Here is a 19,698-nt window from a genome sequence, read left to right as displayed (position 1 = left end):
CACTTTTTTTAAAAAAAACAACCTTTAGCACCTGCCCAGCATTTTTATCTGTTCAGAAATTGCAGTAAATCACAGTCTTTACCTCACCTGCTGATTTAGCTGGGATATGTCTAGAACAAAGGGCCACAATAAATGCCAAAGCAAGGGCTACACCCACTTATAAATCACACAGCCCCAGGTCTCTTAGCTAGCAGGTTAAAAATTTACTCGATTTTAACTGACATCCAACACACATAGGTTCCATCAATGATAACTGATTTATCAGAGGAAAACTCTTTAGCAAGTATTCCTTAGTCCACCATGGAGGTTTCTAAAATACCTGTTTCCATGTGTTTATCTTAGCCCCAAAAAAGACTTCACCTGGATAGATATGTGCATGAAGAAAGCACAATAACATAGCATCATAAGGATTTATAATCTCAGACTTTGCTGCATCCAGTCCTCTACCTTGTTGTCAGTTGCAAAGTGGTGGTGATAAATGTGACAACAAAATGCAGTCTGACACTTTGGTTTCTGAACATCAACAACAAAAAAGGTAAGGTCACTATTTGTTAAAATCTATTTTCTTAAGAAATGTGTCTGTCAAAATCTGTCTTTGCATAATATTTCCATCTTGCTCTTCATTCTGCTTTTCTTACTGAAAGAAACCTCCTAGTTTTTACATCTTCAGTTATGATGTGGATCTGGTGTGTGAGTTCTTGTTCTTTCAGATGTGGGAGGAAAGGACAGAGAACTATTTGTATGAATGCACTATAACTTCAATGCATTTGTGCAAGCTCACAATGGATGAGTGTCTATTTCAAAGGTAGAGCTACACAAATCTTAAAATATATATGTGCCTGCAACTGCAGCTATACTTGAGAGACAAGGGGGAAATGGTGACAGAGGATAGAAAGACAAATGGAGGAGAAAGAAGATGGTGTTATTGAAATGTAGGTGCATTTAATCTAATTGTTCTAAACCCTGCTTCTGTTACATGAAATAGCATTAGAGAATGACTTTGAATACAGAAAAATAGAGTGGTAACTGTGCTGATTTGGCCATCAGCAAAGCAGTAATGCATAGCAATACTTCCAATTTACATAGATCCACAGAGCCTGTGGTTTTGGCTTTAATTTAAATCAGATTTTTTTCACTGTCAGAACTAGAATAATTTATTTTAATAAGCAAGTCTAGTTAGCCAGTTCTAGTTGTTTGAAAATTCTGTATGATCAGGAAAAGCATCAAAAAGAATTGTGAGGAGAGCCATCACCAAGTAAAAAATACATATTTATAACAAATGTATAAACAAATACTACTTCTGCTTTGCTCTGTGCATATTCTTCAGACCTCAGAGCTATAACCAGCAATAGATAGCTGGATAAACACCCCCCACACTGAGTTTCCTGCTGTCTCATGTGATGATTCCATTATCAGAAGTCACATTCTCATGAAGATTTTGTCTGACCTAACTTCTCAGTCCTTAACCTCCATAAGCTACAATTCTTGCTCAGCTTTTCTCACTCTTCAAATTGGCCATTTCACCTTTCAAACACTCTAAAACCTTAACCTTCTCTCTAAGTTGCTGAAAAAATGTAATTTAAATCTTCTCCTTCTTGCCTTTCCAAATTATATCCTTGAAATAATCTTGATTTTCTCTGTTATATTTTGCCCCTCCCAAGCACCCAACCTGCCTATAGATGCCTGCACAGACAGAGCTTTCCTTTTTCATGAAGGAGACATTTCCCCTGACCTTTTACCTTTCTGGCACACCCTGTGATACACAGAATATTCATTTCAGATTTGTCCCAGAGAAGAAAATTAACCACAGTGATTTCTGCGTGCTTATGGTAAATTATAGCCTTGGATATTCATGGTTTTGGATCTGTTTTGGTAGAGGTATTTGTCTGGTTTAGGAAAATAAGCAGATGAATTATGAACTGGTTTAGAAATTATCAAATTTCTCCCATGCTATTTCTCCCAACTATAGTTGTTGGTGTTCATTATTTCATTTAAATCATACATATAACATAAAATATGGGAGTTTTTTCCTTTAATGTGTAAAGTTACCAATCAAACTAAAGCATTCCTGTGCAGATTACCTAGGAATGTAGAATCTCAGCTCCACTGTCAATCAACTCACCATGCACATCACAATAGAAACATCGATGCTTACACAAGGCACCCAAACACCCTGTGTGAAAGGACACAAAGATGAGAAAGAAAAAGCAAAGCTGATCAATGTGCTATGAGTTCTAGGGTACTTCATTAAACTCTGAAGTCTATCTTACGTTTATGGTGAAGCTGGCACATAGAATTGGTGGAATGACATTTTCCACTTCTAAAATTAAAAAATACTGTCCTTAAATTAGTTTAATCTCAGGATACCTATCTCAACAAAGAGCTCTTCCACTAAATTCCTGTGAGAGGGACTAAGCAGATGTAGATTAATGTAGTGAAGATTTTTGTTGACTATGGATTTAAAAATATCACTTATTTTAAAAATTACAGTACATCCAGCCTCAGGCACAGAGAATGCTGAAATCAAATTCTGGCAACTTTAGTCCAATGAATGGCCATTGATTTCTATGGCTTTTTTTCCTTGAGGAAAGGACATATAAAGTTGTCTCAGTATTTCTGTGCTTCTGTTGGCTAAATATCATGGTAAATTCCTCTCAGAAACACATGACCTAGACAAACACAAATTCCCAGATTTTCAGCAGTTCTATAGTACCATTCGTTTTCTAGTTTGCTTCAGAAAAATGTTTTTTAAAAATTCTTGGTGGGACTGTGTGAGAAGTCACAGAACATGACTCTATAGAGCAAAAGGCAGACAGCAACCCTGTGATCGCCTGGCACTGTCTGTGTCACCTTCAGTCTGGGACTTGTACAAATCAGTCACAACCAGCTCTGCAGCTGATAGCAAGGTTTATGTGCACACAGAGCAACAGGAGCCTGTAGGAGTTCACTAATGTAGTACTTGGAAACAGGGAAGAAAAGGCAGAGTAGTCTTGCCATGAAAGTCTGAAGGTAAAAAGGACCAGGGGAGGGTAGGAAGGCTGGTGATGAGGGGAAGTCTGGACTGACTCAGAGTGACAGCAGCAACAGCCTTTTCCACTGCAGTCTGCCAGTGCACAGAATTTCCAGCAATGCTGCAGAGCTGGACTCAGCAGTGGTAATCCTAGGTCAACACTTTTCCAGCTGTTTCCAGGTGGTATTTTTTGTAACAAAACAGAGTAAAACTTTGTGAAAGCAACTAAAAGTAAGTAAATCAGAGGCTCAGAGATTCTTGCACTCCAATAGCTGTACTTGGAGGTGGACAAGTGGCCCTTGAGCCCAGTTCTAAAATTTCTGCTGATGACTACATTGGAATTTGGGTGTGAATCCATTCACCTTCAATTCCTCTATCCAGAATGTGATAAGAGCAAGCCAGCCATTCAGGCTACAGTTGTGCTTATACTTAAATGCCTTCTTTTCCTGTTTGCCACATTTCCTCTTTTAAAAGGCCATCCTGTGAGAATAAAGAGTTCAAAAGAAAAATAAAATATTAACCTTTTGTATTTCATAATGAGATGTTTAAAGCACTCATCTTCCTTCACATCACCAAACATTTTTCCAGCACACAGCTATTTCAAAGATGTAATTGGGGTCTGGGCACAAACAGTGCTTTGTTTCTATATTTATGGTAAGATCTCTGTATGTAAAGATTACAGATGTTTTCCATTTTCAAATAGATTGCATTGCAATTTGCTTCACTTAGAAAAAAGTTTCCATTAGTCTGGAAACAGCCAAGGTTGGCAGTGCTAGCTGAGCAAACGTAAACTGGAAAATATAGCAGATGTTACATGAGAGAGAATAAAGTAGGAAAATTAACAAACCTTTGTCTCCAAGCCTGGGCTTGTCCATCAGTTAGTTTCACTGTGATGGGCTCCCAGAAGCAAGTACTTGAAGGCTTGTCTGCTACATAAACTGGAATGCCAAGTATTTGCAACTTGCTCTAGGTTGCAAGAGATATGAATCAGTCCTGTTGAAATCATTATAACTTGATGCTAAAGTTAGGATATTGGGAAAACTGCCATGGGGATTATCAGGTACAGAAAAATCAATTGCCCAAGAAAAAAGCCATATCAAGGAATACAAGACAGCTAGTGGAAAAAAATGTGAACATGGATTATGCTCTTCCTAGTGGGGTCATTCCAACATTTATGCAAACAACTTCCACTACTTTCTGTACTTTGCTTAAGATATAGATAAAATAAGTCCCTACATTAAGAGTTAGGGGAAAGGAGAACAAATATTTTTCCATGCCAGTAACCTTGACTGCAACCTGGATTAAAGATTGTAAAGGCACCAGGCCTACCATTTTACATATTACTTTTTAAACACAGCAGAGAGGGTGAGGTACAGACACAGCAACCAAATAGTAAAAGGAACCCTATGAAGTCTTTTGGGCATCAGGAGACCTTTAAATGCAATGGTAGAAACAAAACATTGTCACAGAAATGCCTTTTACCCTAGCTGACCCATCTCCTTATTTTCCCACAGGACACTGATGGGCTTAGGCACAATTGTTTCATGAGATTTTTTTTTTCATGTTTCACTGAAAACTGAGAAAAGGCAAAACCACATCTTTGCAAATGCGGCTTTTGAACAGGTAGCAGCATGACTCATCATGAATAATGAAAAGCCATGCTAAACACTGCAATCATGAGAGCAAAACTCTGAAAAGGGGATTGTCCTGTGAGATTCAGTACAGTCTTTAGTCTAAGAAGCTTGGGACTTAGTACAGTTATAACTCCTCTGACTTCAAAGATACCCAAAGAATGAATTTGGCGCTGTTTATTTTAGCAATGGCTGACTAGCCAAAAACAAAGCCCAAAAGGCTCGGGAAATGTCAGGGTAATCTTATTTCCTTTCCCCCTCATACAGCAAGTAGAGAGGTCCCAGCTGATTACATGATACCCTGGATGATTTGTGTCTTGACTGTCATTTGTCAATGCTGCTGCTGCTAGAAATCAAAGATTTATGTTCTCAAAAGAGCTTTTTGGCAGAAACTCACAATTGCGCTGCAGGGTAATTCAATACACTGAAGCACATCAGTGAAGTTTGTTTTGTGTATTTGCCCCCTGCCCAAATAGTCCTCTACAGACTTAATATTTAGCTGTCATTTCCCATATTCTCTATCTCCAGGCAACAAGCATGAACTTGAATCTGCCCAGACAGATTTTGTAATTATATGTTTTGAACAACAAATGCTTAATTTATGGTGCTCTTTACCTCAGCTCCTGCATTGAAGAGATTACCATGCCCTGGGATTGCTCAACTGATTCCAAAAAGAGTCAGCAAATTCCTTAAAACAAGATGAAACTTTTTTCTATTTAATCCTTGTATTCAATACATTGTTTTGCATAGTGAAACATAACTAAACTCTATCAACATTTTACTCTATTTAAGAATTAGAATTCAGAGATGCTTAAACTAGTAATAGATTACTGTTTTGTTACTTGCATTGTGATCCATGCAAAACTGAGCATAAAGATGGAGAGAGTCCATTCTCTAAGTGGTATTTTTGCTTGAAGCTCAAGAACATGTTTTTCAGAATAAACACTTTCTTTTCAAGACATTCACAAAGTACACAGAAATTATCTTATTGAAGTAAGAATTGCAGAAAGAAGATTAATTCCTATCTACCCAGTGCTTTTCAAGGGCTTCCAAGTAGAGGCTAAATCCAGGTTATTACACTCAGCATAACTCTAGAACATCTCCCAAAATAAAAGACAATGATAATGTTCCTTACCAAGTCAGCACTAGGGGAGTAAAGATTGTAATTGTATTTGTATGTGTCTTTACAAAGACACTCTCACAAGAAACATTGTTTTAGAAAACTACCCTCAGTAGTCTATGAATAAGCCAAAAACTACCTTAAGCATACCACTGAAAATTACATCTAGCTTTTCAGGCAATTTTGAGCACTGCAAGAGGAATGTTCCTCTGACTCACTATCTCAGTACAGATGAGGTGCTAAACCCTTTGGCTGGCCCCTCCATCAGTCCAAGCTTGCAATATCCCAATGGATGCTATAAAGAAATTACACTGCACAGCCAGAACCTTCTTTAATACATTTTATGTCTACAAATAATTAAGCTAATCCCCACCCCATCCCAAACCTCAGGAGCAAACTTTATGCTGTACCTCAGAGGACTGAAGCTCTTTGAAACCTCGTGCTGCTTGACAGTCCTCAAAACTGCTCACAAACAGACCCAATTCTGTGCATTGTTGACAGAAAAATGAAGGTTTCACAAGAGTTTTAGGGGACTAGATGGGAACTGGTGAACACACACAGAGGGTCAGACTCTATAAATTGAAGTTTCATAAATTTCTGTTTCCATATATTTAAGTCCTAGTCCTAGTTGTTAATAACAATTTCCCCATGCTGCAGGCTGGAAGGATCACAATCAGTCACTATGAAGTGTGTGCTAGTACACACGTGGCTCAGACTCATTGTGTAAAGCACCTACAGACACTTCCTTGGCAACATTAGTTTAATCCAGTATGGAAAGCAAAGGGGGCTGCTGGTACCCTCAGAGACAGCCATTATCACATCAGGCCTTCAAAAGAGGAAGAACTCTCTCTTACATTAGATGCTATCTCAAGCAGTGTCTTTCTGCTCTCCATGAGTTTCATGTGGTCTGATGATTGTGTCACTATGTTGTTTCCACACAGCTACTGTGTCATCCCATATTTACCTGTCAGAACACAACGCAGACCTCTTTCATAGGCAGTGAAGATGCCAGGGTATGACAGAACATGTCTAGGATCTCCCCACCCACCACAGACAGCCAAGCTCTACAAGCCCTAGCAGGTTTATCCTGGGAGGAATGCCAGTTTCTGTGTTTCCTTTTTTGCAAGTGCTTCCCTCGCTGCAGCTGAACAAGTAATACCAGATGTGCTGTTGGTTAACCTGTCCATGCTCTTACTTCTCCTGCAAACAGTGGTTGATAGAAGTTTACTACTGTTTTTACTGATGGCTCACCAACTCCTGCTCTATGTCCCTCCTGTAACTCAGTTTCTTTGTCAGAATGAGGTACCAGCTGAGCAAGCCCTGCCTCATTCCCAGTGTGAGGGCTGAACTGCTGATCAAAGAGCTTTCAAGCTTTGTTATTATATACCTGATGAAGGCCAGACAAAAGGCCAAACTTTAGATCACGAAACTGCTTCTTCAGCAACTTCGTTTCTCATGTATCAGTAAACTTTTTCCTAGTGTTCATCATGATCTCTGAACCTCATGATATCTTCCCTGGTTTATGTGTTCCTGAGGTTCCAGTTACAATTAGATGTCTTCCAGAAGTTCAAACATGATCTATTTGAATGTTTCCAGAGGTGCTAAGGTACATCTATAAGTTAGTCATTGACATGAAACAGTACTGCAAATATATAAAATGAAACCAAATCAAAAGCAAGTAGCGGCCTTCCTGTGTGCTTTCCTAATTTTTTTCTTTTTCTGGTCTTAAATACTTTCTGGAGTTAATTCTCCCCTCATCTTGTTCATTTTTAGTGCTACAGCCCAGAGAAATGTTCTGCTACCAATGACCATTAATCAGAAGCATCAGTTTACTCTCACATTTTTTGTTTGGGACCATGACACACTATGCTCTCCCCCTCCCGTTAAATTTTTTAACCTTGCATGTAGTGAAATATTCTACATCTATCCCAAACTGGAAGGGATAAACATTGTGAAAGATTGTTAGGAAAAAAACACCATAAAATCCTAAGCTAGGCTATTACCTAGAATAAATACAGGCAGCTACGTTAGAAAAGGAATTATTTAGTTACAGCTAAAGTCAATGAAGTAGAAGGCTAAGTAATTACAGCTAGTTTTACATGAGATTTGGTCACAGTAAACATCAAATCATATTATGTTATTTAAAGTACATTAACATGCTTTCTAACAGAACACTCTGCCTGGTATTGATAAAGTCTCTGACATTATCAGAAAAGGTAGCACGTACAAGGCATCACAGATTCAAAGCCAAGACTTTTATGAAGACACCTTTCACTTTCTTAGTATATAAACTTACCACTGGCACAACTTTCTCCCCAAATGTTTGTAAAACCCTCAATGTGACTAGACCACGATATGAACACCAGTGGTGAAAGACTGCACAGACTGTGCTCTGTCAGTGGTCAGATCTCTGAATGAAGGAGCAGTTAATTTGTAGAGGTACACTTGTAAGAAGAATATTTATGTATTTTACATTCCTAGATACACATTTTAGCAATATGCAGGCCTCATCTCCAAACCCAGCACCATCATCTGTTAACACATGACATCAGCCTAGTTGCTCATTTAGAAAGGGCAGATGATGAGATCATAGAGTCATTAAGGGCTGGAAATACCTCTAAGATCAGCTGAACTATAGCCCTCTGTGAGGATAGCCAGCCTGCTACACTCAGTGTCAGCATGCAGTGAACTGAGAAGTCAGCCAAGCCACACACAGAGACCTTTTTTAGAGGGACTAAATCACATGACAGGACCTCCCCCTGGCAAATCGACAGGCTGCTTTTAGCAAGGGCAGCTACTCCTGAAAAAGGATGGTAATGACGTAAAATGATTAGCATAGGAGACTGTTCAAGGGCAAAGCACATTTGCTAATGATGACTATAGTACATTAGCCTGCTGCTGGGTCCATGCCATCCAAAATAATTTGTTGAAAGGTAAAGTTCTGGAGACCAGCAAGGCACAGAGGCCTATTGCAACAGAAACAAATTGGAACAGAGACATCCTTTGAAACAAGCAGCTTATACTTCATGGTGAGCACTTGCTTATGACTTCCAGGGTTTTCAACAAAAATCAAGCAGATGCTTCCGTTCTCCTCTGGGCTGGCCTGGCCTGAATTTTGGTAGCATAGTTTTGGCAGTATTCCATTATTACTATGGCTGGTTGCAATTGCTATTTTGCATGGATATCTATAAATCAAAACGCTTTTCAAAGTGATTTTTTTTTTTCCTCAGCATTTATTTTACCAAATGACCAACCATCATTTTAGGTACATTCCAAATTCAAACATCATCTAAATGGCTGTGCAAGGAGCAGTTCATATTCAACAATAGCATCCTTCTCTGTGAGCTAGGAAAGTACCATTCTGCCCATCTGTCAGATGGGAAGCAGCAAATACACAGAGAAGCAAGGGCTGATTTTCCTCACTTACACACATTCATTCACAATTTGCCTTGACTCATGAAAAGACAGTGAAAAGACACCATCAGATACTCCCATTTGTTGATTCACGACACCAAAAAGAATGGCAAATTCAGTTCGTATTTGAAAATCACTGGTTCTAGGTTATAAAAGGTTACTGCTTAAAATGTACAAAGTTCCAAAAGGAAGGCTACAAGCAAGTGGGTCCAGCAGCAACTGTCACATGTCTTGGAAGTACATTCTATAACTGGTACAGGAGGACTGTAGATGACATTATAATACTGACAGCCAAAATAACCATCTACCCAAGACAAATAGCAAACTCTGAACTGTTAAAAATGTCAAGAATTTTTTCAGGAAATGCGAAAAGTGAAAAGAAAATTGAAAAAATATTAATAAGAGATCTTTTAAAATTGCCCTTGATTAAGCCATTTTTGTGTCTTCTAATTAGTCACTTTCCTGACCATGCTAAGAATGTTGTCAGGTTTTCTGATAGGTTTCATCACTTTGCTTTTGTCACTGCTCTGGAATTATTGTCCCTTCTGAAAATCTCTTCTTGCATGCAATAATTTCACCTTTCAACATCCGGTCACTGAATTTTGTTATCATTTTGCCTTTTACTGTCAAATTTCCATCAGTTAGAAACTGTGCCTCCTGAAGAACCAATTAACTTTCTATTTAATGAGTTATACTCATTTTGTAGAACATACTTTCTATTAAATTCTTCTATTATTCTTCTCATAACATTCCAGTCAGATTTCAGCATCCCTCTTGAAATATTTCCAGTAAAATTGGATAATCTGTCCCCCACAACAGTTGCACTCATCCCCAGCTCAGGCACTCTCAAAACTTTGAGGAACTCTCAAACTCTTTAGAACATTAGCCATTCTAGCTACAGGTTTGCTATCAGAGTTAATATTAATCTGATGATTCAGTATGACTCCCAAACTCGCCTCAGAATCTTGACATGTCAGGGCGTGCCTTAATCTGAGGAATTTCATCCTTCCTAAACACACAAAAAAAGCCCTGCTTTTGATAGTATTCTTACCCATGTGAGTCTTAACAAAAAGAAATAATATTCACTTTCTTAGAACTACAAAACATATATGGAGCAGTTTGTTATTTCTGTGTTGCAGAGTGCCACAGCAAAGGTCTATTTGTGATGTTCAGGCATTATTATCAGTGAAAAAAAAATATGAAACACTGCTAAGGAACAACCTTCATGATACCCAGAAGTGAGAAGGAAAATATAAATCTTCAGCTATTCCTGCATAAGGCTTTGTTATTGATATGAGCCTTGTGAACCAGAGTTTTAAAGAAAAAAGTCCAAAAACCTTTTTCAGCAAATCTAATTGTTTTGTCATTAAACAGATTGAAGGCAGAAGCCATCAGAGATTCTCTGTAAACTTCTGAAGTGCTGAAATTTACCTGGGCATACTATTAATTTAGCCTATAGTTCCAGAATGTGTGACAGATCTGAAACTTTATTAATCATCCCACATACACGTGGAGAGAGCACCTTGTTCATAAATTATTGTAAACCTCTTTATAGCCTAGGAGGATCCAATTATTTCAAATGATAAAGTAATTAAATTAAATAAATAATAATTAATTAAATAAAAAATAATTAAATAATCAGCGTTGTACAAACCAAAGCATTAAACTAATTGCCATCCCACTTTTGTTTCTGAAACTGTATCTAGAGGTAAACTGAAAATTAGAGAGACTAGTCACTGTTCACAATAGCTAGGATCATTCCTGTAAATCAGGCAAAAGTTTGTTGGCTAAGAACTCAAATGTTCAGGAAAAATAAGGAAATTAATGTCAAAACTAGATTTAGAAAACACAACTAAAATGAGTATGTAGGAAAATAGATTGTAAGATCTAACTATTTGAGGATTCATTGACAGGATGCAAATAGCATTAAAGAGAAGGGAAATGGAACAGAAAAGGAATTCCAAGATGTTTTAGCATAGGAGGTTTTGTGTCAGCTTCTAGTCTTTTATATTAAATGATTTTGATAAGCTCTTCTACAGGTATCTTTTACCTCCAAGAATTGGAAAATCACAAGTGAATAAATACATTCAATAAAAAGTGAATTAAAGAATTTAAAGTAATTTTCTGCCAGAGAAACAAGAAGAATCAACAGTCAGGATGTTTTTCTGATAGAAATCTCTTTATAACCAGGATAGAATCCCACTTGCTTGAGTCATTCTCATGATCTTTCAAAGTCTCACCTATACACCACTTGTATTATTCATGTTGTTTTCCCACATTTAAATTTCACTAACTCAAAGGCAGCCCCATACAAGCATTATACACAACAAAACCAAAAGGGCCAGTATATAAAAACCATTTTCAGACCATTTTATGAGCACTTAGAACTGCTGTGTGGATTTCATAACTGCTTGTTAGGGACAATTAAATGGGGAGATTCAAGCTGTGGTCAGTTTTTATACAGCCTGTCAGTGCAGACAGTACACACTGGGAACGGTCACCCTGGACCTTCTTCATCAAATGCTGACAGAGGTAGGCAGATTTGCTCGGGGTTTATGGGATTAATATAGGAAAGGAGAGAGACTGAGGATTAGGATAATGTCTAGCTGAAGTAGGAGGAGGTAGAAGGGGTTGAGGCTCTCACAAGGCTTTTTTGGAAAGCAGGTGTTATCAGTTTGCAGAAGGTACAAGCCAGGACTTGAGGTATTGCAGTCAGCTCTGCTGAAGATATATAGTAAGGCAATTAAGAAAAAAGGTTGCAGTCAAAGGAATAAGGATTTGGAAGAAGAGTTACTTCGAAGCCCCTAGTGGGAGCCACCAAAGAGACCCATTCTACGGACAGCATTGCCAATTCTAATTGCTAATTTGCATATGGTAACACAGCTGCAGTGTTAGATCACCTCTGGAAAACCCCTTTAGCACCAGTACAGGACATTGACCCAGCTCTGAAAATCCCCAACATAACTATTTGTTGGGTCAAGTCCTCAAGTCACTATCTGAACACAGAGAAACTAACTTAATCATAGATAGGAGTTGTGGTCATCACGTGTGGAAATGTCTCCTTTTTTAATCTGTTTTTCACTTTTTGAGAGTTCAAGCATATATTTTATGGAATTGTTTCAGTTAGCTGCAGAAAGCCAGTGATCAGATCTCCCAATAAAAGAAGTTTTTTAACAAAGTTCCCTGAAGTCAAACAGTTACAAAAAAATCACTTATTGCCTTTACCAAGAACAACCATCTCCCAAGAGATCTTATTTGCAGAAGTTGTTCAATTTGTGGTAGAAGTGGGATACACTTAAAAATGCAAATTCATTAAATTTTTTAACCAACCATGATACAAGAAGTATGGAAAATAGAAATCTGAAACTATAGCCTGTCAGTATTTTACTGAAATATTTACAGAATTATAAAATTAATGAGAGGCTAAAAGAGAATATGAGAAATATGCCTATTTGTTTAAAAGACATTAAGCAGTCTGACACATAAGTGAAATTGTGTCAATCATGAAATACATTCCATGCACTTAAACTGGTAAAAAGAATCACTTCAGAATGATACAACATTGATGCAGAACATTTCTTAGAACTAAAGAGAGCTAAGATCCCTCAGCTGTGCTTAAGGTCCCATTTCTTTCAGACAGGTCATTAGGTTCCCCCAAAGTGCCTCCCTCTTCCAGCTAGAGGTCTAAATTGTTATTATTAAAGTTTTTGATCCATTTAGCTTCAGCTTTTCCATTTCTGAGCTAGGGCGTTAAGCAAATCAAAAACAAACCACTGAAACAATCATTGAGATTTATGGTAAAAATTCTGAGCAATACAAATCTAGATAGCTGTCTCCTTAGAGACTCAAGTATTAATATGAATATACCAATTACTTCATACAAACTGGAACATAAAGAATGTTCCTGAATCTCAGCAGAAAAGAATATACACATACAAATAAATTCATTATTAACTTCTACTGGTTCTTGAAATGTAGGCTATGTGAGAAGATATTGCTACTACTTACACTAATATGTGGTGTTCCTTCACTGACAGGACATATTGCTGTGCCTGCTACTCACATTTTGGTCCTTCTCCCATTAATGACAGCTCACAGGAAACTGAGAATATAAAACTTGTCATACAAGCACTGAGCAGTCACGACATAATGGCAACTTTTGATTACAATCCTGAACTGCATTAGTCAAAATAAGACAACAGACCAACAAAATTAGAGGATGATAGGTGTTAACTAGAGTGGTTGGAGTGTTCCTGATCTTTCTTTCAAACACCAACATTGTGTCCAACTCAATGTGACTATAAGCAAGAAATGTGAATTAAATTTCTAATTCAGACCCCAAGAACAGGTTTCTTAATGTCTTTTTACTGCATCAGCTATATGTCTGACAATACAGCTAGATCCATTTGGCAGCAGGCTATTATAACACTCAGTGAAATGAGAAATTACCTGACAAGCCCCTTTTCCAGATTAACACAATGCATCAAACCCTTTGAAAATGGTCATTTCACCTACAGGCTATACACTGTGGCATTTCCAAATTTTCAGAGATTTTGTTGAAATAGGCTATTAAAATAGTATTTAACTCCAGCCTTTGCAGGCCATCAGTCTCCAGGTGCATTTGGACAGTGAGAAATCTATAAAGACCATAATGGATTCCAAACCAACTACAGGTCTTACTTGCCAGGCTGCAGAGAAATTTGCAAAGACACTCTTCAGAAATTATATCTAATGAAACAGTGCCATCACATGCAGATGAGCTTGGCTCTCCTTAAGTCACTGGGTAAAGAGCCCATTCACATCTTAAAAAGATGAACTAGAAAAGAACTTTTACAGTCCCCAAAATATTTCTTTCATACAACCAGATTATTCTTTGCATTCATGAATATTAATAAGATAGTAAGCTTTGATCTGCAAAAAGTGTTTCAGAGGCCTATTCAGCCTCCAGGGGGGAAGGAAAAAAAGAAAGTTTCCACACATTGTGTTACATAGTCTATAAAGGTAAATTTGCATTTAACAGCTTAGTTTATGTAATAGTTTACCATTACTTTCCCTTTCTTCCTACTTGTCCCTCCTCTTCCACTGCTCTTTGCTCCTCCTTTGCATTTTCCAGTAGCCACAGTTTCACCTTCTATCCTCTCTCTTCACCACATTTTGGCACTCATCAGGCTTCCCTGGGCAGTGGTCTGACTCGTCAGGATAGCAACAGCCACCTTTTAGCTTGGTTAGACCTCAGCCAGCTCAGTGAGCAGATTCAATCAGCAGGCAGCCACGTTAACTGTGGGAATATGGGATATAGAGGCAGAAGCAGGATGGCTCCTCTCAGCTCCACAGAGCCAGTATATCAGTTCAAACTCCTTCCAAAATTTCACCATAAGTAAATACCAAGCAAACAGCAGAATATCACTAAGAGGATCCACTTCAGACTCAGGTGAAAATTAGGACAGTAACATCTTTCTGATTAGAGAATGTAGATATGAAACAGGTCTGATAATCCTGACAATCACAACAAATCTTACATGAAAAATAAGGAATCTGTATTACACCGAGTATTTTGCTCCTAGTTAATAATCACCACTCTAAGGTAAAGGGTTAAGTAAATGTACAGTGCTGTGTGAAGCAGTAGTGCAATATTTGGATCTGTTGAAAAATAAGAGTTGGTGACACACTGTCCCAGGCATTCGATGACTCCTGAGGCTCAGCTGCTCGCGCTGCATCGCCTGGCACTCGCACAGCCGGCGTCAGCTGGCCAGAGCCCCGTGTCATTGAGGTGACCTCCTGCCACTGGGAACGGGCAGGGGACAGCTGATATTAACAGTTGGAGTGACTGACAAGCTGAGAGGTTTTCCTCAGCCGCTGCTTCCAAAAAACAAACTCCTCAGTATAAAAAAGCAGGTCTTCACTGGAGAAACTAGGCCTGTATTTACAACCTGCATCATCTGACATAAACAATCTTATCACCTCTGCTAACAATAAAGTTTTGCATAATCTTATCATGTTTAGTTTTTTTTTTCCATTAATACTTGGAAAGGCTTACGCAAAACAAATTGTATGTGGGATATTTTTTGCCCACCCACAGCGGAGGATAGTGAGTATCTGGAAGCACAGGAAGGATTGCCAGAGTCTGAAGTCATCGTGTTTTCACAGCAGTTTCAAGCTTCAGATAAATAGCTAAGCATACATGCTTATCATACATGTCACTGAGGTCTCTGGTGGTCCCTGGACCACTCAGTAAGGTAAGCCTGAGGCCTGCAGGGTGGCCAAGTTCATCTCTCTGCTGCCACAAGTCACATTTCCGATGTCTTTCTCCTCTTGCTGCTTGTCTCCTGATCAAAATTAGAGCTCTTCTTACTTCCTAATACCACTGTTCCTGTCATCTCCTATTGAGCCTATTCAGCTCACTGGCATAGTGGGTACTCATGGATGTGGGGGTTTAGGTTTGTTTTCAAGTTTTCTTTTAAATTACTTTCCTGACAGATAAGCAAATATAATTGCTTCACAGATTAATCAGACGAAGGGAAGTGACAGGAAAATGTGGCTGGAAGTGTGGGAGGAGAAAGCAGTAATTCCTCTTTACTGTGCTGGGAGCTATCAGATAAGGTTCATCTCATCTTGCAGAATGTCTGAGCTGCAGTGTTACAGGCACAGACTGGTTAGGCAGCTTCCCCAAGGAGCAGTGTGAGAGCTCTGCCCATGCCTCAGGAGAAGGGAGCCAGCTGACATAACCCACACAGCCTGCTAAATGGCTGCACCACCTCCAGTCTTATCCCTGCCACTTTTCTCATAAGGAATTCTTACTCCAGCTCATCTTCTAGAACAAATTATCTGTACTTTTTAGGCTTTCACCAGCAGCACTTGGTACAGTGACACTGGTACACCTGGCACTAAGTGTTAACAAAAATGTGTCTGCAAGGCCCTAATTGTGCTCTGCCATCTTACTGAAGTCTCTTAGATCCAAACACCTCAATTGTTCTCGTCATGCTCTCCAAGTGCCTCATAAAATAAGAATCAGAGGAATATGAGGTGTAGTTTCCTTACAATGGACAGCATGGTATTTGTATGAGTTTTGCTACTTTCCCCAGGATTTGGCTCTGGTTGTGAGTGTTTGTTTTCACTTAATTAAACATAACCAAACTATGCAATAACTAAAGCTGGTTCTCAGAGCCCTGCTAAAAATTTCCACACAGTTGGCTGGGTAGGATTTAAAACTCTGCCCTATTCTTAGAAGTGCATATCTGCAGCAGTTGGAAAATGCTAGGTTGCAAGCAATGAATTCACAACATGTTTAATGCACCCATCCTGAGTATTTCAGATTATTTGTGGGTTTGCTTGTTTCAGTTTACATTTTAAAACAAAACAAACAAACAAAAATAACCCAAAAAAAACCTCCCAAACCACCACCAAACAAACACAGTCCTACCACTTATCTGGGCGCCTGAACACATTCTATTAAGAGTCTCACATTTTACATCACCACAGTAATTATGCTTAAACTATTCACTGAAGTAAGATTTTTAGATGAGACACAGAGTGTTAAAGGTGCTTTGGAAAGCCTCCCATATCCAGAGGTTCATATAATGCACAAGACTAAGAACTGACAAGTCTGGAAACATGAAAAAGGCTACACAAAACATGGTTAACTGATAAAGAAATAATCTGTATACTTCAACAAAGTTCACTGTATAATTTTAGAAAATAAGGTCAGGATAGTCCATATTTAGCACAATAGAACTTTTAGCTGGGTTTAACTGTGCACATAAGACAGGCCCTACACAGAAGAGAGTCTTAAGCCAATGCTGCATTCTAAAACCTCTCCATAGCATTGACAATGTCTGAGCAGCAGATGCACCATACACTACTATTTTAAAAATCAATGAAAAAACCCTGAAAATAATGACAAACAGCTGTTTCTTTAGTTTGAGTTTAAGGAATTAATATATTTATAGTTATGAGTAGCAACAGGAAGGGAGTTGTACCAACTGAAACATAATAGTCCAAGGCTTTTCCTTCCAGAGTTTCAGGATGTGTATCTACTCAAACAAGCAAATAAGGTAGAATTTAGCTTCATGAAACTGTATAAATCTAACATATTCAGTTATTGTTTTGCTTCAGTGAGACGATCCAAGAAATTAATTATGTTAAAAGACCTGCCTAGTAGGGCATTACTGCTCCAAAATTTGCCTTCAAAGCAAAATTTAATCCTTCCTGAGAGCTGGCAGATGTTTTGTTACAATCTTCCTCTAAGATCCTAAAATGTATACATTTTTTAATTTCAAATGTATAATTTGATAGAGGGACATGAGCCTTATTTAGATTTTCAAATTTCTATTTCTTTATTTGTTTTCCACCTACAAAATGAAAATCCTTGTTTTTAGCTGGAGATTGTCTCTCAATCAATTGAGGCACCCCCAATAACAGACTTTTCAGCCAGCTGACAGGATGGCTGCACTAAACATTTGTATTGAGACATCTTCAAGGAAATGTATCTCCTCTCCATTCCTGCTGTCAGAGTCAAGGCTACATGCAGACAAATGCATAGGGGCAGTACATTTGCTCACTGTAAGAATATAGAATTCCTTTTTATACTGGGTCCAAACCACCCTTTTTGTGTTTCAAATACATTTACCAAAGACAGCTCATCACAAAGAAAAAAATCTCAAACTAGTTATGATGAACAAAATGTGAATTCATTAACTCAGTAACCACTGTTTCCAGAAAGTAGAGGCTGTGTTTTCAGCTGATAACAATCTTATCAACTCCATTCATGTCAAACTCATTTTTTCAAAAAGTGAAAGCTTTTTTCTGCTTACCTTTATTGCATTGTTTTTTCTCAGAGGCAATTGTTTGCTACTACAATAATCTATATCTCACTGTACCTTAGGCTAATTGTGTCTAAAAAGAAATCCCAGTACAATGAGCAAGGGTAGAACTGAGGTTGATACTGTATGTAGAGCATGGCAGGGAAAGCCACTACATTTCTGAAGACCATTCCAGGATTCAGACATCACTCCAGAAATGAACAAAAGAACATGTATTTTCAGCTGTGAAAGTGTTTCTATGGCCCTTCTAGATTTTGGTTCATGATATTGCATTCTTCTAAATTACCACTCCCTTTTCTGTAAGACTTCATCATGGAATTCTCTCACCTTGTGCTGTAGATTTTCATTATTATTCCTAAATTAGGTACACAGTGCAAAAGGGAAATGAACAAAGAAGTAAGTGAAGCCAAAAAATCCAACCTGTATGACTCATAATAAGATACACAAACTTTCTCTGCATCACTCACAGAATCTATTCTACCAAAAGAAAAATAAACTTTTTCTTAAAGTTGCAGAACAGGTAGATAGTTTCCTCTGGATATGTTCCTGGCAGTCAGGTTCTGAGAATCTTTGTTCCAAGAATGCTACAGACTGAAAACACAGCTGTTCAGAGTCACTGCTCTAACCTTTACTCCATGGATACTCCTTCTGGTAAGGCAGGCTTACCAGGCAGACAAAATGACAGCTGGTCCATTTCTTCTCTTGCACATAAATCCCAGTTAGAATAGGATTAAGAAAACTGAAAAACAGCCTATTGACTGAACAACAAATCCTGCCTAGCAAGGGGACATATATGATTCAAACAATTTAAAATATTTAAAGTGGGTTTCAAATACCTTCTTAATAATGGTCATCTAGAAACAGAAGCAACATTCTAGAAATCTTCTTCAGATTACCTTAATTTAGTGGTTTAGATTAGGGAAAGACATGTTAAATACTTCTCCAGTCTGTAACTATATAACATCCACAAGTAGGTTTTTTAAAAACACTCAAATAATTTTCAAGCATAAATTTAGGACAATATTTTAGACCATAAAAATTCTAAGCAATGCAAATCCATTGATTTTAATTTGATCTTGAAATACAGATCTAACTCCTCCACCCATTGAGTGTAGATCCCATTTATTTCAGAGTACAGATTATGGCCCAAAACAGACATTGTTACTTCTGATGTAATATTTTCCTGCTTTAAATATTTTTTAAACACCCTGAAGTCCACATACACACTTAAAATTTAAGATGAATTTCACAGAGGACAAAGGTAAAATATGTTTTCTTTGTTTTTTTTTTTAATGTTTGGTAAGGAAGGCTATTTAAGTATGAAAGCTTAAACAGAAAGGCTGTCTCTCTATTGGCTTCTGCAGCAACAATATATTTCTTTTCACATGGTGGTTGAATTTATTGTTTTATCCATAAACCAAACTTATTTAAACTCCCATGTATATATGTCTCTTGATGCACTTCAATATACTTGCCTTTAAACTTTGCATTTGCTTTAATATTATAATTTTTAAAATTTCAGGTGCTCACCAAACAAAGCATATTTAAAATAATAGAAATGAACCCTTCACTGGAGAATAGAAATGGGGTCTTTGCAAGTTTGAGCAAAACCTCAGGGTGGATCACAGTATACAGAAAACATTAATTAATCCTTAATCCCCAGTGCTGAGGGGGAAAATCTGTTCATGTATTCAGAGAAGGGAT

The 19,698-nt window shown here is 37.9% G+C and overlaps 1 protein-coding gene across 1 annotated transcript in view; it reads left to right on the top strand.

Moving 5' to 3' along the window:
- The first annotated feature begins 242 nt into the window (after positions 1–242).
- The window catches only part of PALMD (palmdelphin), a 45,103-nt gene continuing 25,647 nt past the window's right edge, over positions 243–19,698 (top strand). The window contains exon 1 of the mRNA XM_079314291.1: positions 243–535. Within this exon, the coding sequence (XP_079170417.1) occupies positions 492–535 (44 nt within the window). The 5' untranslated portion in view covers positions 243–491. The remainder of the gene's footprint in view (positions 536–19,698) is intronic.

Source organism: Erithacus rubecula (genome assembly GCF_903797595.1).
Source record: "Erithacus rubecula genome assembly, chromosome: 10".
NCBI classification, from domain to species: Eukaryota; Metazoa; Chordata; class Aves; order Passeriformes; family Muscicapidae; genus Erithacus; species Erithacus rubecula.
The sequence above is the reverse complement of the archived record's forward strand: the minus strand, read 5'-3'. Positions and strand labels throughout refer to the sequence as shown.